Source organism: Leptopilina boulardi, unplaced genomic scaffold, assembly GCF_019393585.1.
Source record: "Leptopilina boulardi isolate dan_hultmark-lab unplaced genomic scaffold, ZJU_Lbou_2.1 LbouV2_330, whole genome shotgun sequence".
Taxonomy (NCBI): Eukaryota; Metazoa; Arthropoda; class Insecta; order Hymenoptera; family Figitidae; genus Leptopilina; species Leptopilina boulardi.
This window is the reverse complement of record NW_026137897.1, coordinates 2,895,651-2,919,049: the sequence shown is the minus strand read 5'-3', so window position 1 is coordinate 2,919,049 and position 23,399 is coordinate 2,895,651. Positions and strand designations below refer to the sequence as shown.

At 29.5% G+C, this 23,399-nt stretch overlaps 3 protein-coding genes across 7 annotated transcripts in view; 2 read left to right on the top strand and 1 right to left on the bottom strand.

The window, feature by feature from the left end:
* Nucleotides 1-323: 323 nt before the first annotated feature.
* The window catches only part of LOC127285116 (iron-sulfur clusters transporter ABCB7, mitochondrial), a 26,743-nt gene continuing 3,667 nt past the window's right edge, over nt 324-23,399 (top strand). Inside the window, exons 1-11 of one of the 3 annotated variants that reach the window (XM_051310938.1) lie at nt 324-589; nt 8,786-9,037; nt 9,119-9,299; nt 9,423-9,589; nt 9,701-9,979; nt 10,247-10,421; nt 13,050-13,207; nt 13,299-13,462; nt 13,764-13,893; nt 13,973-14,248; nt 14,420-14,727. In XM_051310938.1, coding sequence (XP_051166895.1) covers nt 422-589; nt 8,786-9,037; nt 9,119-9,299; nt 9,423-9,589; nt 9,701-9,979; nt 10,247-10,421; nt 13,050-13,207; nt 13,299-13,462; nt 13,764-13,893; nt 13,973-14,248; nt 14,420-14,623 — 2,154 coding nt within the window. In that variant the 5' untranslated portion in view covers nt 324-421 and the 3' untranslated portion in view covers nt 14,624-14,727. Of the gene's footprint in view, nt 590-8,785; nt 9,038-9,118; nt 9,300-9,422; nt 9,590-9,700; nt 9,980-10,246; nt 10,422-13,049; nt 13,208-13,298; nt 13,463-13,763; nt 13,894-13,972; nt 14,249-14,419; nt 14,728-23,399 lie in introns of those variants that run through there. The other 2 variants (XM_051310940.1, XM_051310939.1) reach the window with 2 other exon arrangements.
* Nucleotides 15,199-18,723, bottom strand: LOC127285119 (uncharacterized). Its single transcript, XM_051310944.1, has 2 exons — nt 18,583-18,723; nt 15,199-17,510 (listed from the first exon to the last, which is right to left on the bottom strand). Exon 2 carries the CDS (start codon nt 17,425-17,427, stop codon nt 15,361-15,363), a length of 2,067 nt encoding a protein of 688 aa, XP_051166901.1. The 5' UTR covers nt 17,428-17,510; nt 18,583-18,723; the 3' UTR covers nt 15,199-15,360.
* LOC127285121 (lebercilin-like protein) overlaps nt 19,537-23,399 on the top strand; it is a 17,898-nt gene continuing 14,035 nt past the window's right edge. The window contains exons 1-2 of one of the 3 annotated variants that reach the window (XM_051310950.1): nt 19,537-19,776; nt 20,313-20,413. In XM_051310950.1, the coding sequence (XP_051166907.1) occupies nt 19,721-19,776; nt 20,313-20,413 (157 nt within the window). In that variant the 5' untranslated portion in view covers nt 19,537-19,720. Of the gene's footprint in view, nt 19,777-20,312; nt 20,414-23,399 lie in introns of those variants that run through there. The other 2 variants (XM_051310951.1, XM_051310954.1) reach the window with 2 other exon arrangements.

The window sequence follows — 23,399 nt, the reverse complement described above, 5'->3', positions numbered from 1 at the left end:
CCCTCTCTCGATTTGAATTTTGTATACCTAAAGGTGCTTTTATACCTCAAATTTCGATCAGATGAACATTATTTCTCGACCGTGAAAATGCGTTAAAAGTCATTTTCACGGCGGGTAAATTTGAATTTTCTCTCTCTGATACTCCTTCACGTTGCCATGACAACTTCTGCAGGCAGGCAGGCAGCCAAAAGGTGTGAGTGGGCCCTAACGCATTTTCACGGCCCAGAAATAATGTTCATCTGATCGAAATTTAAGGTATAAAAGCACCTTAATGCATTTTTTTCTTGTCAAAAAGTTATTGTAAAAGCAACTTAAAGCACGTGCGATAGAAATTAAAGCAGTGACGCTTCTTAGTTTGATTGTTCTTTCCGTGTTTAAATCGAAATGTTTTTATATAAGTGTACACATCAATAATAAAAATATGTTAAAATTTGTTTTTTCAAAGCATGTTCATTATTTTAAAAACAACCGAACATTTTATTCTAAAAGATCATTTATTAATACTACTAACAGCACAAATGGCATGATACTTTGGACAACTTATCTTCCACAGAGATCTTCCAATTCACTTTCGGTTATTGGAATTAGGGTAATTGTAATTTTTATTTATTATTTTACACAATAATAAACTATATTTCTATTTGATAATAAATAAATTAATTTGACAGTTGACGAATGAACAATATAAAATTAAGTGTTGACAAAATAAAAAAAAAATTGTTTATTTTAAGCCTAAAAAAAAAAATATTGACATGTGTATATAGAGAAATAAAAACATTCACCGGTTAAATATAAATTTACTCTGAAATAAATAATGAAATATTTTCAATAAAATATTTATTAATAAAAATTCTTTTAAATTATTTCCTCCGTGAATTTAGAATTTCTGTCATAAAATATAAGAATATATTTTTTAAGTAAATACATAACCTAAATTTTTTTTATACTATACAGTGGGACAAATTAAAAAAAACGGGACTCAAAATTGTCTACAGCCTATAAATCTTAATGGATTTTAGAATTTTTTTTGTAATTGTCAGAAATGACGATAAATAAAAATTTGAAAGTACATAAATTTTTTTAAATAAATTATTAATATTATTAATAATTCCTTAACCCTTTAAAGGCGGGACGGACACATTTTTAGAGACAATTTTTGATCGTAATTTTCTCGTCGAACAGGGGTTTAAAAAAATCCATAAGATCTATTCCTTACGTCTTGGACATCGCTCTTTCAGAATCTGTACTCAAAATTAAAAAACAAAAAGTTACCGACACTTTTTTTCGAAGGTATACTATGAGTCCGAAGAAGTTCGTAAAACCTTGAAATATCGCGTCCAAAATGTTGAAGCTTTCAGATGGTGAAGTTTATTTGCTTAAAATTCAAAATGACGGATAAAAAATGTCGACCAAATTCAATTTTTTTATAATATAACAATCTTGTGTATGGAATTTTAAAAAAAATGCTCAAATTCAATTGAAACTATTTACTCGGGGGTTTTTGGGGTCGCTGATTATGAATCTGAAGTTTGTTTTCAAAAAATTCAAAATGGCGGAATTTTTTTTAAAAAAAATTTATCTGATTCGACTAATAATTTTTACTCGAGGGTTTTTAGAGTGGCCGATTACAAATCTGAAGGTAGTTTTCAAAAATTTTAAATGGCGGAATATTTTTTAAAAATTTATCGGATTTGACTAATAATTCTTACTCGGGGGTTTTTGGAGTTGCCGATTACGGATTTGAAGTTAGTTTTCAAAAATTCAAAATGCCGGAATATTTTTAAAAAATTTATCGGATTCGACTAATAATTCTTACTCGGGGGTTTTTGGGGTCGCTGATTACGAATCTGAAGTTTGTTTTCAAAAATTCAAAATGGCGGATCCAATATAATTATTTTGTGGCTTTTCAAAAAAACCGATTAATATAGTTTTCAAAGTGTTATTATATGTTAGCCTTGAAAAAGGTTGGTTGATATAATTTTTAAAACCTTATTATTTGTTAGCCTTGAAAAACAACTTATGTATACGGTTTGCATGCAAAAAATTCCCTTTTACCTGGGGAAAAGGGCGAAAATTCGTAATATTTCTATCTCAAAAATCATCTGTTCTTATATATACTCCGCAACGCGTCTTGTTAGTGAGAGAATCGAAATCTTGCCACCTTGCGGATAAACATTGAACTGTTAACTAAGACGCGCGAATTTTTGAAAATAATGAGTAAATCTTTGCAAAGAATAAAGAACGAATTACGTTTAATCAACATAAAAAATCATTAATTTAACATAATATAAATAATTTCCATTAATAATTTATTTTAAATTTCCGATAATTCAGTTTATAAATATTCAGAAATAAACAAAAAGTAAACTAAAATTTTCGAATATTAAAAATAGTGTTTGTAATATTAATTAATTTTATATGTGTAGAATATTGTTGATTTTTAATATACTATAATTAATAAATACTGTATAGAATCCGATAAATTTTTAAAAATTATTCCGCCATATTGAATCCACCATCTTGAATTTTGTTAATCTGACCTCAGATTCGTAATCAGCGACTTAAAAAACCCCTAGATCCAATGTTTAATGGAAATTAATTATACTTTTGATAACCCTGGATATTATTATGCCTTTTTTTTGGGCGGGGGGTTAGCACATTAGGGGGTGGTTTTACCCCCTAAACCTTCATCTAAGCACATATAAAAAAATACGTATCTCTTATTTTTGCGAGTTCTAAAAACGTGCCAAGTTTCATTCAAATCAGAGTATAACACTTGGGTAGATTTACTTGTAAGTGAATTAATTTAGCACAAAAAAATAAAGGATAAAGAAACTAAGATTGCTAAATCCAAGCCATTCAAACTGAATTGGAACACTACTCCAAAATTACAAGGTTGCAATAAACCCTTTGACAATAATAAAATTTCCAAATAAATTATACTTTTTCCCCACCAAAAGTCAACTCAATAAAATCAGTTAACACAATAAGAAGATTGAGGTCCTTCAAGTGAATTCTGAGTATATTACAATGTAATTATTACAAAGAAAATTTGATACTACGTACGAAAATAAATTAGGAAATAATTATTTTCATTTATAACTGACTACTTTTTATTATAATATTTAGAGGCATCAACTTTAAAAATATCCATTCAAATACCTAATAATAATTGCTATAATTATACTTAATATAAGAAAATCAATTTAAAAAGTTTTGTTTTCATATTTTAATATTATTGCCGATTACTAATGCTTTCACGCGACGATCACTAAGGCAATTAGTTTACAGTTAGTTAATTATTATAAACAAATAAAAAATTTTATTATTCAAATTATTTTGCTTCGAAACTCGTGGGTTTTTGGGCTCGCTGATTACGAAACCGGTATTTTGTTTTCAAAAGTTCAAAATGGCGGATCCAATATGGTGGTCGACATTTTTAAAATTTAATATTTCACTTTTCAGAATAATCATGTAATTGTTCTTCAATTCTATTTCGGCTTGTGTTCGATTAGTGAAACTAGGGCATCTATAGTGAAAATGTAACACTAAAATTATGTTGTTTGCAAAATAGTTTTCAAATTTAATTTGCAAAGAGAGTTAATTGCTCTAAATATCATCACTGAAGTTAAGCGTATTTCTGTTTCAGAATTCAGTTTAATATTAGTTCCAATTAAAGTAAATACATTGACCTGAAATTAATTGTAAATGCAAGTATAAATTAAAATTGTAAGTAGTTTCAAATATTTATTATTAAGTATTCGAATTACTTTACAAATATCATTGTTTTCATTCTACAGATTTAAAAAATGGGTCGAATTAAAAGAAAACGTCAACAGAAAAAGGAACAATATGACAAAAACGAAACTGTTGATTGTACTGTAAATTCAGCTAATCTAAAATCTTGGATGCTAGTTAATAATGAAATGTTTAAATGTCATTTAGTGCCTCATATCTTTTCAGAAACTGGTCGAGGTCTAATGACATTGAGAGATATTAAAGCTGGTGATGATCTCTTAGAATTGCCAAAACAATTTCTCATAACGACAAAAACAGTTTCAAAGAGTTATATATCCAATATTTTTTTGCCAGACATTATTTACGATGCTCAAAGTGTTCTTGCTGTTTTTATTGTATACGAGAAACATTTAGATAATTTTTCATGGTGGAAACCATATATTGATACTTTACCGATATCTTACACTAATCCAGAATTTTGTTTTAAGAGTGAAAAAAATATATTACCAGAATTTATTAAAAGTCATTTGGATTTACTTTCAAAGAAACTTAAAACTTCATATCTTTTGATAGTTAAATCATTAAAAATTGCTAAGAAGTCTTGTTTACATTGTAATTTACCTTTACATAAAATATTAACTTATAATGCATTTATTTGGGGATATTACACTGTTAATACAAGAGCTGTTTATTTAAACAACAATGATAATATTGATATTAATGTTGAAAATGACAATTTAGCATTGGCACCATTTTTAGATCTTTTTAATCATGTTTGTGAAAATGTTTCTACGGCTTCATTTATTAAGCGAGGTAAATCAGAATTTTATGTAATCAATTCTCAAAAATCATATAAACAAGGATCGCAAGTATTTATAAATTATGGAGCACATAACAATCTTAAACTTTATATGGAATATGGATTTATAAATCCTCAAAATCCATTAGATAATGTTATGTTTAAAATGTTGGATATAGAACAATTTAACCGATTATCAAATAATGTTGTAAATTATCTGAATAAACAAAAAATGAATGTAAATATGTATTTCAATTGTGAAGGATTAAGTTATAATGCGCGAAATACACTTTTTGTTTTATCTACATTATCACATCAAAAAGAATGGAATACAAAGATTTATTGTGAACGCTTTGATTCTGATGATATATCAAAAGTAGCTTTTTTTGGTTTAAAGATACTTAATAAAAAGAAATATGAACTAGAACAAAGTTTGAAAAAAATGAAGAATGTCAAATGTAAAAGTAAAAGTTTTTTAATTGCAATAAATTTTGTAGAAGAACTTTTAAATGTTTTAGGCCATTGCTTAAAAAAGTTAAATAAATTGTTAATCTAAATTTTTTTTAAAAAGCGTACAAAAAGAAACTGTTGCGGGTTATTTTAACACACAATTTGCGACATCAAAATAATATTTTCTTTTTGTAGTAATGTATTTGTAAATATTTTTATAAGTTGTATATAAAATTATTACTTAAAAAAGCAATACTCTCTTTGCATTTTTTACCCCTACTTTTCATTTTTATGTAGACTTTGTATTGCACGTCCTTTGAAGCTTCAATAAAATTAAAAATATTACGATTTGATTTAGAAAATAAAGAATTAAATTTAGAATGAAAGCATTTATAGCCATTGGTGGTTCGAGTACCTGGAGCCAATACTCGCAGGTTATGTGGGGATGACCGCTCTTGTTCTGGCCGACCCACTAAAAACCACACATTTATTTAATTCCACAGCCCAGGTGCGAATTTAGGCTGGCTGCCAGAGTTGGATGGTTGGGCCTAGGTTGGCCTAACTTTGGCAAGCGAAGTTTGGTAACCAAAGTTGGTCCAACCTGGGTATTTACAAGTAACCAAGGTCGTGCCAACTTTGCATGCCAACTATGGCATGCTGAGTAAAGCCAACCGTTGGCCCAACTTAAACCAGAGTTGGGCCAACCGTCGGCAAAACTTCGGGAAACATGGTTTAAAAGACTTAAATGCTTCGGTTGGCCAAACTCTGGGTGAAGGTTGACCCGACCGTCGTCAAAACTTCGGCAAACGTAGTTTAAAAGACTCAAACGCTATGGTTGGCCAAACTCTGGGCGATGGTTGGCCCGACCGTCGTCAAAACTTCGGGAAATGTAGTTTAAAAGACTTAAATGCAGTGGTTGGCCAAACTCTGGGTGATGGTTGGCCCGACCATCGTCAAAAGTTCGGCAAATGTAGTTTAAAAGACTTAAACGCTATGGTTGGTCACACTCTGGGTGAAGGTTGGACTAACCGTCGACAAAACTACGGGAGACATACTTTAAAAGACTTAAAAAGTTTGGTTGGCCAAACTTTGGGTGTAGGTTGGCCCGATGGTCGGAAAGTTGGTCCAGCTATGGGTTATGCAGCTTGTTGGTTCGACTCTGGGACAAGTTGTCGGACCAACTTTGGGATCAGTTGTCGGGCCTACCATCGGTGCCAATGGGTGGTAAATCGTTATCATTTCGCTAGTTGGCCCACCCTTTGGCAGGTGAAGTTGTCCCAACTTTTGCAAAGTTAGCCCAACCATGGGCCGACGGAAAATTCGCACCTGGGAGACGGAATTGCGGTCCAACTATGCACATCGCCAGTGGAAATCGCCTTACCTTCCTTCTTTACCTAAATCCTTAAACTAAGTGCCAACGGAGGAGGGAGGAAATCCAATTAAGGTCTCCTCCGTCCTCTACGAGGACTCAGTCGAGCCGCAAGATTTCTTCAGACCAACCTCATCCTCCTGTTTATTACTTGCGTAATGAAGGACTCAACGTCTTTCCAAGAGTCAACGCTCTGCAACATAATTGAAACCATATTTTCAGCTGTGACTTCAGTGCCCACTGCTAAAAACATTGTTTGTCTAAGTTCACGCCAGTGGCCTACAGAAAAAGAGCGTGTGCTGCTTCGTCGTCACCCAATCCGCTGCTGTACACACATTTCGCGTCTGTTGCTATTTTAAATCTATAAAAGTACTGACCAAAATAACCATGTGGCGAGGTAGGGAATCAGACGGGGTAGGTCCATTCCCATCTCTCCTGCCATCTCTGAATGAGTCTATTTCTGGACTCTCTACGTATTTCTGCTTTGAGTCTATCGCTACGTTCTGAAGTACCCGCCAAATTTTTGTTAAGCTGGAAAATTTCCTGCCTTTCCATCGCCAATAAATCAATTGGTGGTAATCTTCCGAGTATCAAAACAGAGCAAGTAGACGCCGTTCTGAAGGCTTACACTATTCTCTCTGAGCCGAGAGAAGTCTATACCAGATATGCTGTGGATCTTTAGGACCGAAGCCCAAACAGGGGCAACATACAGCTGCTTTGCTTGAACCATAGTCGCATCTAGTTTTCGTTTCTTTTTTCTGTGGAAACCGATATTGAGCATCATCCTCAAAAAGTTTTTCATGCATTCTGTAGAGTGCACAGTGGGCCAGAAGGCGTTCAAAACTGGTTAAAAGTCAAGGTTTAAATTGATAGATGACAATTATGTAATCATTTTCAGAGATAGATTTGCTACGAATATCCAAAATATTTTGTCAAATAATACATTATTGTATTAGCACTACTCGATTACATCTTCAATTTTCAAAATTTTTGTTCTACCTTTTATACACCAAATATGTCTGTTTTAATTATTTTTACTTGGATTTTTAGGTTCTAAACATAAATTTTCTACTAATCAACATCAATAGAGCTAAAATTAACAGTTAAATCAAACAGTTACATATTCAGTTGTCTTGATTAGACATTATTTTCTTTTCTTTGTTGCTGTCGTAAATGACATGTTTCATTTCCGAATGACTCTTCCCCTAGTTTCCGCTTCCTATAAAGTCAGTCAAGGTCTCTAAGCACTCTTTGAAACGTATAGTTTAAGATAGACGTGCTACTTTTTGCTACTTTTGCCATAAAAGTTAAAAAATTTCCAAAATATTCCATGCTACTAGTGGACACTGCATAGTGTGATCATGAGATTATACTGTCTTTTCAAACCTTTAGGGGTGAAGTCGTATATTTTCTTAAGATAAATTAATATGTTATTTTAAATTATATTGGCTTAAAGGTTATTAAGTAACTATTATTTGATACAAATAAATTATTTGATACCTCAAATCTTGTAATTATTCATGTAAATAATCTGAATAATTATTACTGTAAATGATGTAAATAGTTCATATTGTAAATAATTTCTACTGTAAATAATGTAAATATACCTTGCTCCGGTATACTACTAACAAAATCGTTTACGTAGTACTGACGAGCTTCAACTAAAGCGAAATAGAAACTCAGCATACATTACCTATTACAATTTTTTAAATATGACTTTTGATTTATAAACATCAACTGTGAAAACCCCGAGTAACAAATATCAGGCCATTTGAATCAATTTTTAGAGACATAGTCCGCCATATTGGATCCGCCATTTTGAATTTTGAAAATCTGACTACAGATTCGTAATCAGCGACCCCGAAAACCCCCGAGTAACGAGTTTCAGGAACTTTTAAAGACATTTGGACTTTTGGCCAGTTTTGAACGCCTTCTGGCCCACTGTGGAATTCCAAATTTGATGTCGGAAAGATATGAAAAATCAAAATTTAATAAGCACCCGATAACGCAATCGTTAACGTTTGAGAAAGGTTAAATTAATTTTGATTTTTCAAATCTTTCCGACATCAAATTTGGAATAAAACTCATGGATTCTGGCACATTTTTTAATGCTCTTTCGATTGGTAATGATTAAAATTTGAACAAACTTTAATAAATTGGTTGTTGTAACCGTTAAACAATTAACGTTACGTTCTTCAGCTCAATTAATTTTATAAAGATTCATATAAGTAGGGCAGAGGGCCACTAGTGGAACATAGTTTTGGTTTTATGTTCTAGAAATCAAACTGTGTAGAAAAACTTAAAATATTATATAGCATATGAAAGCATAGTAACCGGTATTTTTGGTTGTAGGTCATTTATTCAATTAAAGTAAGACTTTTTTAAATAGTAAATATAGTAAAAATGAATATCGTTAATCTTATTTTCAGTATTGCAACGGTAATGCTCTAAATGAGGCGCAAAAGAAGAAAAGTGTTCTATATTCTAAGATACTGTTTAATCCAGTAAAAAATGCTTTAGCCTCTGTAGGTATAATAAATGGCAAATCAGTTCAACAGAAAAGGCATTGCTTTCATCCTGGAATTTCAAATTTAGATCGAGAAGCAATAGGTGCTAAAAATTCGCCGTCTATAACCACATCTCAAATGATAACAGCAATGTTCTCTCACATTTGGCCAAAGGTGTAATTTCTTTGTTATAATTTTATTTTGAGAAGTAAAATTTTCATTTTACTAACTTTGAGAAATTCTTTTTTTTTGTAGAATGAAAAAGATATTAGGAATAGAGTAAAAATTGCAATTTCTTTACTGATTGGAGCAAAATTATTAAATGTTTCTGTTCCTTTTCTTTTTAAATATGGAATAGACACGATGACTACAACTCAGAATTTAGGATCATCTCCAGAAGCAATAGCAGCTGTAGCCACTTCAATTCTTGTCGGATGTAAGACACTAACTATTACTTATTTTAATGCTCTTAAATAATATGAAATATTAATTACCTGATAATCTAATATAAATAGGCAGTTGCTTTAAATAAAAGTTAAATAATATTTTATTAACACAGATGGTATTGCTCGTGCTGGTGCAGCAGGTTTTAATGAATTAAGAAATGCAGTATTTGCAAAAGTTGCTCAAAATTCAATTCATAAAATAGCCAAAAATGTATTTTTACATTTACATAATCTTGATTTATCATTTCACTTGTCTCGACGGACCGGTGCATTAACTAAGGTAAATACCTAAGATGATGATTTATGCTTTTAGAAAAAGTTTTTGTAAATATTTTTCAATGTTTGGATCATTAATTTTTCTTTATTTAACGATAAAAAAAAATTATTACAGACTATTGACAGAGGAAGTCGAGGCATTAATTTTGTATTGACTGCAATGGTATTTAACGTTGTTCCTACAGTTTTCGAATTAATTTTGGTCAGTACGATTTTAGGACTAAAATGTGGATCGGAATACGCAAGTATAGCATTAGGATGCGTTCTTACTTATGCAGTTTTTACACTTGCAGTTACACGATGGAGAACGAAATTTCGATTAAATATGAATGAAGCAGAAAATGATGCAAGTAATAAGGCTATGGATTCTCTTCTCAACTATGAAACTGTAAAAGTAAGTCTTTATTATACGGTTTCATAGAAACATTCACTATGTTTTAACTATACTATCTTACAAAAGAATAGCAAATAGATATGTAACGCATTTAAAAAAACGGTTACAAAATATGTTTACCAACATTTAGGATGATTTATTGTACCATCGGAAGGAATTAAATCTTTTTCTTGAATTAGTTATATTCAACCTATAAATTCCAAGTTAACTGTAAATTTTTCTTTTTAGTCTTATAAATTATCTTTATATAAAATTTATTTCTTATAGTATTTCAACAACGAAAAATATGAGGCAGAAAGGTATGATGTTTCACTAAAGAAATATGAGTTTGCTTCAATGAAGACGAGTACAAGTTTGGCCTTTCTAAATTTTGGACAACAGGCTATATTTAGTTCAGCTCTAAGTTTAATAATGGTGTTAACTGCAAAAGATATTTTAAATGGTTACTATCCAGTCTATTAATTTAACTGTATTTTGTATAACTGAAGCAATAGGTTGAATATTTATATATCCATTCTCTAAATGTCAGATTGAAACTTTATATAAGCCTGACAAGGATTGGTTTATATAATAGGATATTTTCCTGTGGCGTATTTTGATTTTATTTGCGTCTTTACCAGTTACTGAGACAAGAAATTTTCTAGTTTATCCACATTAATAATTTATTTAAACAATTCCGCGGGAGTCAGTTGACATCGAGGGGCTGTTCACTCTCGAATACCCGATTTGTAATGTAGATAATATACTAGGTATCTTCCGAATATTCATCAATTAACATAAGAAAATATAAATTTCTTGATTCTGAATAAATTGTATTTTAAGTGGAGATTACCGGCGATTACTGAAAAGGACGTTCGAATTTGTCGAATACTATGCGAATCCAACAAATCTCGTCGATTACAGTAAAATCCTAAGTCATGCAGTAAGAATTGTTGCGAGTCACGAATGGTTACGGAGAAATACGAGCGAATTCGGCGGCCTGATGTTATTTCGGGGATAGGTCCCTTCTCTCGTGGAGCGTCACATACTTTATCTAGTCTCCAACACGAAGCAGCGCAAAGAAGGAATTTGTAAGGTATAGTCAATTGCTCAAATACTACCGAATTAAACAATTAATCTATTTTTCTTGCAAGTAACTCTCAATTACTTCAAATAAAATAAAAGCACTATTTTCCTTATTTTCAAAATAGGAATTACGAAAATAACTAGCAATCCTAAAAATCTTTAATGAATTCTCCAATATTGTTCAATTGGATTTTCAGTGAACAGCCCCTCGGTTGACATTATTTTATTTTAAGTTACGATTTTCTTATTTGGAGTTGCTAACTGACAATGAGATCAGTAATTATTTAAATTTAAACTTGGATATACATGACATTTACAAAAATAGGAAAAAGTAAATTCAAAATCGCAATCAGTGATGCCTTTAAATTGAACAAACCATCCCTGCTGATGGTTGTCAGGTATCAAAAGTCTTGTAAATTCTTGGTAGACCTTGTCATGGTCTACCATTCAATGCCATAAGGAGGATGGACCACGGGGGCATTCATTTTTTTAAGGTTCTCCAGGTCCGTTTGGAAAGACTTGAAAGTAGTAGAGGAAGTGGGACGGGGAAGGAAGTCTGACCTAAACGAGACAATTGAAGGAAAATGCGAGAAGTGTTTAAAGTTTAGGCAGGAGGAAGCTGAGTGTCTTCAGAGGATCGAAGAGAAGATCGCCTTGCGAAGTTCAGATGAATGTCAACATGACAATTAAGGACGGAATTAAGACTCTTCAGGATCTTGTCAGTGAGGCGAAGACAAAGCAGGTAATGGAGATAACAAACTTGGTGGTGCTCGAGAAGAGCGAAACAGAAAAAGAGAGCGTATCCATGAGGCGAAGAAGAAACAGCAAGAGGAGGCACCTCTTGTCAAAAAAGATTGCGAAAGAGACGGTAACACCGAATCCTAAGCAAACCAGTAAGAGAAAAGCGACCAGCGGATCTATAATGGTGATCCCAGTCGCAACAGGAACAACGTATGCCGACGTACTGAGCAAACTTCGAAGGGAAGTGAATCCGGACGTCAGCCACACGCAGGTTGTAGGCGCAAGGCCTACTAGACGGGGAGATCTCCTGATTTAAATCGGAGGAGACTCCAATAAGGAGGCATTCACCGCTGAGGTCACCAAAGTGGTTGGAAGCATAGGGAAAGTGCAGACCGTGGATCGACTCGTCACACTGGAGATTTGCAACCTGGATTGCCTTACCTAGGAAGAAGAGGTCCAACAGGGGTTGGTGGAAGTACTCCAGAAACCAGGAAGCAGAAAGGTGACGGTCCTAGGACCCAACTGAGGAGGAATGTACCTCGCGATTGTAGTCACCTACCCAGAGGAGACGAGCAGTCAAAAGAAATCGGGACGCAGTAGGATTGGCTGTATGTGTTGCCCAATCAAAAGAAGAGTGATGGTCGTTCGGTGCATGGTGTATAATCACATAGAAAGCGTTTATAAGGCGTGCTTCAAATGCGGTGAAGTCGATCATAAGTTTGCAAACTGCAGTAGAAGTCCAAAAAGACTTTCGCACGAACGTAGAATAAATAGGCCAGATAGGTAAGGGTTGCGATAGCGAGATCCCAGGGACCTTCACCTACGGAGTTTAAAGCTTGACGGTAGTTCCGTAGTGTGAGGATTAGTCCAGCCGAAGGGTGTGGTTTTTATTGGGGCGACCAGTACAACAACGGTCATCCCCACATAACCTCGAAGCACTAGGCTCCAGGTATCTGCCTTGGATATCAAGGGTTATACAGATTTTTCACTTCCATCGTATAAACAAAATTGAATGAACTTGAATAAGGTTTCCTTGCTAGGTACCTGGATTATTAAAAAAAAATTTCCAATTTGACGACGGAATTATTGTTTCTGTTTATAAAATAAAAGCAATTTACATGAATCTATATAAATAAAGCTTCACGCATAAATTGTTTTATCTTTAATTACTTTATATTAAGTTTACATATAAAATTCTCTCTGACATTTTAGAACTGGATAGTTTTAGAATTAAAATAAACTCTTATTTTTCTCTTGAAAATAGGTACTTTGACTGTTGGGGACTTGGTTATGGTAAATGGTTTATTATTTCAACTTTCGATTCCACTTGGATTTTTGGGTTCAGTGTATCGGGAAGTAAGACAAGCTTTTATCGACATGAAGTCTATGTTTCATTTAATGACACTAGATCCTCTTATAAAGGTGCTAAATACTTAAAACAATTGACATTTAGAAAATTAATTATAATACTAAGTATCCTTTAATTTTTATAATTTGATAATACATTTGACAGAATAAGGCTACAGTTGTTCCATTTAATATTAGCACTAAGAATGCTGACATTGTTTTTGATAAAGTAAAATATCAATATGTCCCAGGAAAAACGATATTTGATGATTTGTCTTTCACAATTCCCAGTGGAAAGAAAATTGCAATTGTTGGTGGTTCAGGAACTGGGTATGTTACCAATATTTGTATTTATTACTAGGTTTATTTATTTAGTACTAGATAATAAAAGAAAGTTTTAAAAATGGCAAAAAATTAAACAAAAAATTGCGAATTTCGTGCGTAGAACAATTTTAGATTTTTTTGTGACTTCTTTCGGATTTTGATTTTTGACATTAAAATTCTTGTGAACTTTTTGATGGATTACTGTGGATAAATTAAGGATTTGAAATGTACCATGAAAAATTTAATGTTATTGAAATAGTCAATCCCTTAAATAAATTAATGATGTTTATTATTATTTGATTTCTAGAAAGACGACGATAGTAAGATTACTGTATAGGTTTTTTGATCCAAACAGTGGAAATATTTATATTAATGGCAAAAATATTCAAGATATTGATGTGAACGATCTTAGACGATCTATTGCCATTGTGCCACAGGTAAATGAAAAATACAAATTTCGCACTTATCTACTAAAAATAATTATTTAATAACATTGAAATGTGTACAACTTTATAGGATTCGGTATTATTTCACGATACGATATTTTATAATATTCATTATGGAAATTTTTCAATGTCTGAAAATGATGTTTATGAGGCTGCAAAAATGGCAAATTTACACGAAAGTATTTTAAAATGGCCTAAGGGATATAAAACACAAGTTGGCGAACGAGGTTTAAAATTGTCTGGTGGTGAAAAACAGAGAGTTGCAATTGCAAGAGCAATTTTAAAAAATAGTCCAATACTTGTATTTGATGAAGCTACATCTTCTCTGGATTCTATCACGGAACAGGTAGTTTATTATTTTTAATCAAGCAGATGAATTTTTACAAAAAATACGATTTTTGCTTTAATTATGTAATTTTCTGACAGAATATTTAAATGTCTAAAATTAATGTAATATTATAATAATTAAAATCTCTAGCTATTTTTCAGACATATAAATAATTTTTAAAAATTATAGAATATCCTCGAAGCTTTACGTCGAGCCACTACTGGTAGAACGTCTATTGTTATTGCACATCGTTTATCGACTGTTATGGACGCTGATGAAATCTTTGTTGTAAACAATGGTGTTCTAATGGAAAGAGGAGAACATGCAGATTTGCTGAAGAGTAATTCTTATTACAATAAATTATGGGCTACTCAAAATATTAGAGAGAAATAAGGCAAATGGAATTATATAGATTGTTAAAAATTGTTTTATCAGAGAAAATAATATAATAAATTAATTGTAAAATTATGTAATTAATAATATTCTGTTTTATCGTACTTGACCATTTTCATTCTTTATTGTGTTCTAATGTAGAAATTCTGAATTGTTTTAATGTAAAATATTAAACTAAATAAAGTTTTTTATAATATACAAAATAATAATATACTTTTAACTATATGCAATGAGTTGAATTTTTGTTCCAGCGAATCAGTATAGTATAGTAGAAATTTTTTAATGTGTTATTTTTAATTTAAATTTTAATTATTATTTCTTTAGAAAAATCAAATTCTTTCGAAATTTTTATTATTTTTTATCAACAATTTTTTTGTAGGCTTTTTTCATGATTCTCAACAATAAAAAAAATATGGCCATAATTTTTTTTTTTTTTTTTTAATTTAAAAGTATAAAATAATTGTTTGATCCTAAATAATGCTGGAAAAAAAATTGACACCCCTTAACAACATAAATTTTGGTGAGTTGGAATTTTATTGGACCCTCTCCTTAATGGATAATAGACAAGTAAATAATTTAATTGAAACAAATCAGTTTTATTTGAATAAACTTTTTAGTGTACAATGAAATAAGTTAATTTTTTTCTCATTTTTAATAAATGAGAATTTATATACTGAAGTTTATAGATCCAAAAACATAAGTAAACCCAAAATTTTAATATTATATGCATCATAAATTCACAAATCCGAGTAATATTTAATAGGCATGGATAAGAGTTTGTTGAGTTCGTTTACCATGCAAACCAACTGCTTCTCTTCTGGAAATATGTTTTTGTTGAGCATTCTCACAAACCATCCGTCTGTTCCATCTATTGAAATTGGAGAGACTTCATATACTTTAAACCGTAAGCAATTTGTTATTACATGAAATGGAGTTAAAAAAGGAATATTAACATTCACTAAACCCACATAATTGTGCACTGTAATTTCAATTATCGTCGGCGTTTTGGAAGATGTCCTTAGATGATTTTTAAATTCTGTGAATATTCTATTTTTATCTTTATAAAATATCGTTGGATTTACACAGGAATAATAATCTTCATTTTGCGTTTTTGATTTAAAATTATTTGTCTTATTCTCGTCAAATAATTCGAAGCGAAAAATCTTATATTGCTTGAAGTTTATTGAAAAATCTTTAAGTCCCACTCTATAAATTGCTGCGAATAATCTTTTTTGTATTATGTTCTTTTCTGCTAAATTTTTATAACCTGGACAAGAAAACAATACATAATCTTCAAATCGCATAGTATTATAAAGTGAGTAATTGTTGTACAATTGAAATGTTTCCTCTATATTTATGTTATGGTTATTATATAATTCATTGATTCTTATTTTTGCTTCATTTAATGATTTGATTTTATCAAATTTATTCTTAAATAATACATCATCAATGTACTTATTTCTTTTTATCTGAAAATCATTATATTTATAAAGAACTTTCATATGATGATAATAATCTATGACAAATTTATCGTAACTAGGACGACGATTACTTTCATTTGTATGTTTTAAAATGTAATTCATCAAAAGTTTCTCTGATGATTCTATCGTATGTAATGGTACATTAATTGTCAAAAATTCTGCAGCTCTTTTGATATAAAACATCCTTTTATTCAAATTTTTTTCATCGTTAATATGGTACAGAAACTCATTATTTACTTCTTTCACCTTGTTCTCTGTTAATTCAATGTGTAGAACTTTATTGTCCTTAGTAAGCTTAGCAAGTTTTACGCGAAAGAACACGTTGGGAAATGTAATGTAATCATCAACAAATTCAAAGTAAAATTTATGTAAATCCACAAATCCATTATGCGAAATATCATGCAAGTGATAACGAATTTCTGTCTTTGATGATGATTCTTCCAATGTTTCAGCAACAAATGGATCTGGAGTACGCTTTGTCAAAAGTGTTATATCATTGAAATGAAATTCTTTTCCTTTCATTTTGAGCAAAAAATGAACTACTGCTTTTGAATATGTGGTTTGGATATACCATAAATCGCTGATTTCTTCATTTAGTTGCAAATTATTGTTTTGATTTAAAGCCAAAGAAAACATCAATTGTTTAAATCTGTAATTTCGCATACTAAAAGCAAAACCCTGATTTTTAAATAAAAATATTTCCCTTACTGTCTCATGGTATTTCGAATTTTCAATTATGCTTAAATTTGGTGTTCTAAACTCACTTAATGACGTTTCCGGTATATCATCAGAATTGTTAGTATCAGTAAAATCTATTGGCTGTGCATTTAATTCATTATCTATTCGCATTCTTTTTGGATGATTTCCATTTGTTTTATCACCTGCACGCTTATTTCTTTTACGAACCATGTTCATTATCCTCGTGTCTCTTTCCAACTCTGTAAAAATTCTCAAAGTATCATTAACAATTTTTTCAATTCCCTCTGAAGTTAGTTTGTCATTTTTATTCTTAGAGAAACAATACTCAATAATGTTCCCATAGTTGGAAAATGGATCCTTGCTGATGATGTTATGAAACGTTTCATTAACGTACTTCATGCAGAGTGTTTCATTTTTATAAAAATCACTGTTTTTCATTGTTTCTCGTATTAGTTGCAGTTTCTTTTCGTATTCATCTTTGGATTTATGGGGATATTCAAAGAGAATGTTTGGTTTAACTAAATCTTCGTTGCATAAGAAAATACTAAAATTCAGAATGTAGTTGCAAACAGAAAGAATTTGAAAATTTGATTGATTTTGAGCGAATATTGTTGTGTTATTCATTGTGAGTTGATAAGCTTAATGTATCAGCTTCTGATTTTTTTTAATTTGTAATTTCTTAGATTTCTGATTTCCTATCAGTGGACCTGGAATTATTATATTTATATTTTAATTAATTTGCTTTTAATTTAAAATACATAACTAAGTAAAGCAGAAGGATGTCGTGTTCATTCTATAAAACATGACATTAGAATTTTTACTACTTTAAAATTTTGTTTTCAAAAATATTTACCTTTGAAATTGTCAACTAGAAATAAATAAGGAATATTAAAATATTTAACCTTTTCTAGAGATATAATATGTATTTCAGTAAAGGAAATACATGCGATACAGACTTGGCTTGCTTTTTTCATTGCATTCACATTCACGAAACATATTTTTTTTAATATTCGTTTTAAAATTATATCAGTTTTTTATGTTCGCCATTTGTTTTTTATTAATATTATTCTTTTCAAAAAGTAAATATTTTTTACTTTAAATTTATAAAATAGTAAAACTACACAACCACACAAAAAAAAGTTCTTATCAGAGGATCTAACTATGTTTACTATGTGTGTTTAGGGTCGATAAATGCGAATTCGAGGTCTGTTTCACCTCATCAGATCAGGATTTTGCAGTTATATGTCAAAATCTTATCTAATGGGTTGAAACAGACCTCGCGGATTCGCAGTCCGCCAAAAAATTTAATAAACATAGTCTGACCTCCAGATCAGAACTTTTTTTTGTATGTCTGTGCTATCATTTATCAATAAAATTATAAGGATTTTAATTACATAGGACTACAAAAAAGATTTTTTTTAGATATCGAAGTAGTTTCCAATGTATTTTTGTGTACGATTCTGAGTTCGAATATTGCGTATCACGTCAGAATTTTGAGACTTTAAGACTCTAGCACGTCAGGTTAATGAGAAAAAAATACTGAATCTTTAAAATACGGCTTTTGGGATCTTTACCCCCAATTTACTCAAAATCCTGACCCGGGATCGGGTTCCAGAATATGTACATTGGAAACAACTATCAGATCTAAAAAAAAGCTTTTAGACTCTTATTGTTTATTATACAAATAAAGCATGAAAAACTATTATAAAATAAAATTATATCTTTTGCTTTATTTTAAAATAGTTAAAAATATCCATTTATTTACATTAATTTACTTACGAAGAAAATAAACTTTTAAAGCTAATTATCGATGATTTACTTTCAGTTGTGGAACGTAACTAAACTTTACAAATTTTGACTCAAAATGCACAATTTATGAATATTTTTCAATATCAAAAAATATGTTTTATTGATTTTTTTATGGTCACGAAATAGTTAGTTGATAATATTTTAATACTCTTTGTCGACATAGCAAACATTTTTTAAAAATATTAAATTTTTTACATTATTTATTGCTTTAAAATTTCAATATTTATTAAATAACAATATTAAATTACATCGAAATCAATTAATTCATCATTTATTATTTCTGTGACAAAAAAGTAAACAAATATTTAACATAAAGAATTCAATTTTTAAATAATTATGTTGATAAAGATTGTCACAATGTATTTTACGGATTCATTTAATTGAGATATAATCTAAACTTTATTTATATATATATATATCTAAACATGAATATACTTTGAATATTCGTTTGTTTATAACAATAAATTAATTAAAATTTGAACTTTTTTGAAAACACTTTTATTATTTCTTTTTACAAGAATATTTAATTAACTTAATTTAGGATATTCAATCGTTGTTATATAAGTGCAGATTAAAAATATTATTGGTTTTTGTATTATAAAAAATATAAATATAATTAAATTTTTAAATACAAAAATTTATTTATGGTTTTAAATTTTCATCGTACTGAGAATGTTTCTGATTTGTGAAATTTATCAATTTTCTAATTAATTTACAAAAATGCAAAATATTTTCTTCTTTAAAAATTAAAAAAACATTAAAGTTAAAAGAAATGTTCAAATAATTATTTTTCTTTTATTTAAAACAAACAACAAATAATATACTCAATTTTTATTATCTTTAAATAAAATTAGTTTAAAATATATAGATAATATAAATTTAAAAATAAAATTATAGAAATCAATATGCGAAGTCTATAAGTTATAGAGTTATATGTTCAAATAGTTGTCATAGCAACGTCGCAAAACATTTATGGTGATTAATTTCACACCAAAACATGTGTTGTTATTATGTTTTTAGTAATTTCAAAAAATCTAATTATCAGATATTAAAAAATTGGACATATTTATTTAAATGATGTTTATGAAATGGTGTTAAGCAATTTAAAATGCAAACAAGTAAAACTCCATTGCCGTCTCTATGTTTAAGTTCAAGATTACAAAGGTATAAAAAACTATATATATATATTAATTTGAATAATTATTACTTCAAAAATTAAATGTCATAAAAAATTCCAATCACGAGGAATTCATAAAATGACAAATATCCGAGTTTTGTAAAATTTTACTAATATATATTTTAGTTTTATTATGTTAATAGGGTTACTTCATGCACTTTATATATTTTATAATTAAACGTTTTTTAGTAAAACTTTAATTAGATAATTTTTTTGCAAAATCAATACCACAAAGACATTTTAATTAATTTTTAATAAGAAACTAAAATTGTTCCTTTTTCTATGTACAGATTTTTAAAAATTTTTTTGACGTGTGTCGTCGTCATCCTTTTTTTTGGGCATATAAAGTTTAAACAGATTTTTAATATTAATATTTAAAAATAAATATAAATTTATAATTTCAGAACCACTTATAAATTTTTTGATTAATTTATTCTACTTTACACTTTACATTTTAATTAAATTATAAACATTGAAAATGAAATAATTTACAATTTTCGAACAATTTTTTATTTCATTTTAGAGAAGAAAATTATGTCCCTGGAATTAAATCGGATAAAAAAGAACATTCTAAAAGTGCTGCATTTTTATTAAGCAACAGAAAGCAATTAAATTCATTGAATGGTTTGTATATATTTTTTTTATGTAAATAGATTAGATTTTTTTTCTCCATTTTGTGTACATTCAAAAGTTTTATAATTTTTTGGTTTTTGTTTAAAGATTTTGTGTATTATTTTTTTTAAGGAGGTCCATATAATTCTAGAAATCGATGTTACGTGCAGCCAATTCATTTAAAACAATCAAATAAAAGTGCGTTCATACAAAAAGTTGTGTCTGCAAAAATGTTGCAGATTAAGGAAGTTCTCTCCCTCCAACGTCAGTCAAATCAATGCCCATTTAAGTTTTCATTTGTATCACGTAGTACTAGCTCAACGCTTGGCAACGTTGGATTATATTTCCCCCCTTCCGTTTCGTGTCGTCTGCTATTGTTTGATTTATTTTCGTTAAATAATAATAATAATAATTTATTATTTTAAAAATCTTAATTTTTTATAAGCAAATTCAAATTATTATGAATCTTTGAAGAATATACTATTATATGTATATACTACTTATATTACTTTCAAATTTCGCGCTTTTTCTATACCTAACCTACAAGACGCAACGTTGCCAAGCGTTGTGCTAAGTAATTTCTGATTGTCAAAATACGGTGTTTTTTTAGACAAAATAATTAATTGTGAGTCTCCTAAGCCAGGTCTGATCAATTTTATTAAAAGTAAGTGAACATTGGCTATTAAACTTTATGTATATAAAGTTCCAGTAATATCTTTTCGTCAGATTTTTCACAATTTGAGATTTCAGACCAAAAAATTCAATTTCCCATAAGAACCCGTGTTAAATGTGAAAAGAGAAAATTGTTTATATCTTTTGTCAAAATCCACCTAGACCTCTAAAAATTTAACTACATCTTCTTTAAACCATTATCTATCAGTTTATCAAGTTTGATAATTAACTCTTCGTCATTTCTGTTTGCGAGAGAACTTCCTTAAAGCTCTTCAAAATGAATTAACAGATGCGCATTATCATCTGAATGTAAACAGAACTTTTATATTAAAATTTTTTCAAATATTATCCTAATGAAAAAATTTTATTTATCATAAATAAAAAAAAAATCTTCAGTAATTTGTACTTATTTGCATAAATAATTATTCTATTATTATTATTGCCTGCAGGAATTAGCTAATGAAAATAGACTTTTAAAGACATTGCAAACTAGACAGCGTTCACCTGACGCAGTCTGATTCAAGCCGCTAGGGATCCACATTAATTGATTTATTTAAACAATTCCGCGGGAGCCAGTTGACATTATATTATGTATTCGACTAATTGGGCGCTGATTTTCCCTTAGCGATATCACTATATTTTTTACTCTCCTAACTTTCTGTTTTTTCTTCTTAAATGACTAGTGGGATAGCTAAGTGTCAGAACAATAAACTAGAAGACGAAAAAGTTCCAGAATAATATGGTAATACAGATGATATCAAAAGGTAAATTCAGATGATAAGAAATTTGAGATTGAATCAAATAAGCCGAGTATAAAGAGTACTTTATTATGCCATATGAATTATTCATTCATTTTATTACGTCGTATCAATCCAGTTTTTAATTAAATTGAATTAAATCGTAATTACTATAGAGAAACTTATAAGTTTATTAGATTAGGAAAATTGAATAAAAAATAAATTAAATCATTTAAATAATTTAATCTATCCCTGTTGAAAATTCCTATGTGAGAACACATATGGGATCCCATCCAGGATCTCTTGTTAGTTCTTATGTGTGTTCCTATTTATCGTGTTGTTCATATAGGAACCTACACAGGAAACCTCATGGGATCCTGTGTTATTGCTTTTACAGAGACATAAGATCGTGCGCTTGATCTCACGCAAGTTCATCCCAGGAACCTTTTCATACAGGATCTTATGTGTGAACCTGTATGGGAACCCACATAAGAACTCACAAGAGATCCTGGATGGGATCCCATATGTGTTCTCCCACACAGCACCGAAAGTTTCCTAAACCTGTATTAAAGCTGTGCGTGCCAAGTTGGAAAAATTTACCGTAAAGCTTAGCACAGGTTGTGTAAATATGTAAATGTCCGCAATTGAGTAAATGTTTAGCGTAAAACTGTACTGAATCTTTAAATTACATATTTGGTACAGGTTTAGCGTAAAAGTTGCCTGAACATTTAAAATAAATCTTTTGTAAAGTTTTATCATAAAATTTGCTTAAAAATTAAAATTAAATCTTTATTACAGTTTTAGTGTCTGATGCATAATGGTAAAATTACTTAGCAAAAAGCTGCCAATCCTAAGTGGATTGCAGAAAAAAGGTAAAAATAATTTAATTTAAATTAAATAATTTTAATTTATTGAAATTAATGAAATTTTTATTTAAAAAAGAACATAAAAAGTATACAATTTTGAAACAAAAAATTCTAATTTATAAAAACTTCTTTTTATGAGTGCATTTTTTTCAGATGTTCAGGAGATTTTAAGGATTCACCATATCACTACCATTAATTAATTTATTAATAAATATTTTTGTGTTCATTGTATTTAAACCTTTTTTTTATTATACCATTTCCCACTATACTAGTTATTTTTTTATTTATATGAATTGATAGCATCATTTGCAGTTAATATTTTCCGCTCAGTATAATTTTTTTATTGAAAAAAACATTATTTCTACAAAAAACTTTAATGAAAATGTAATTAACACTTTTTGTAGTTTAATTTCGCACTAAATATTTAATAAAGCTTTAATTTAAATTTATAGACAATTTCTACACTAAAACTGTAATAAAGATTTAATTTTAATTTTTAAGCAAATTTTATGATAAAACTTTACAAAAGATTTATTTTAAATGTTCAGGCAACTTTTACGCTAAACCTGTACCAAATATGTAATTTAAAGATTCAGTACAGTTTTGCGCTAAACCTGTACTAAATATGTAATTTAAAGATTCAGTACAGTTTTACGCTAAACCTGTACTAAATACGTAATTTAAAGATTCAGTACAGTTTTACGCTAAACATTTACTCAATTG

Bases quoted from the DNA above. Each gene is read 5' to 3' on its own strand.
- LOC127285119 (XM_051310944.1), bottom strand. From the start codon at position 17,427: ATGAATAACACAACAATATTCGCTCAAAATCAATCAAATTTTCAAATT.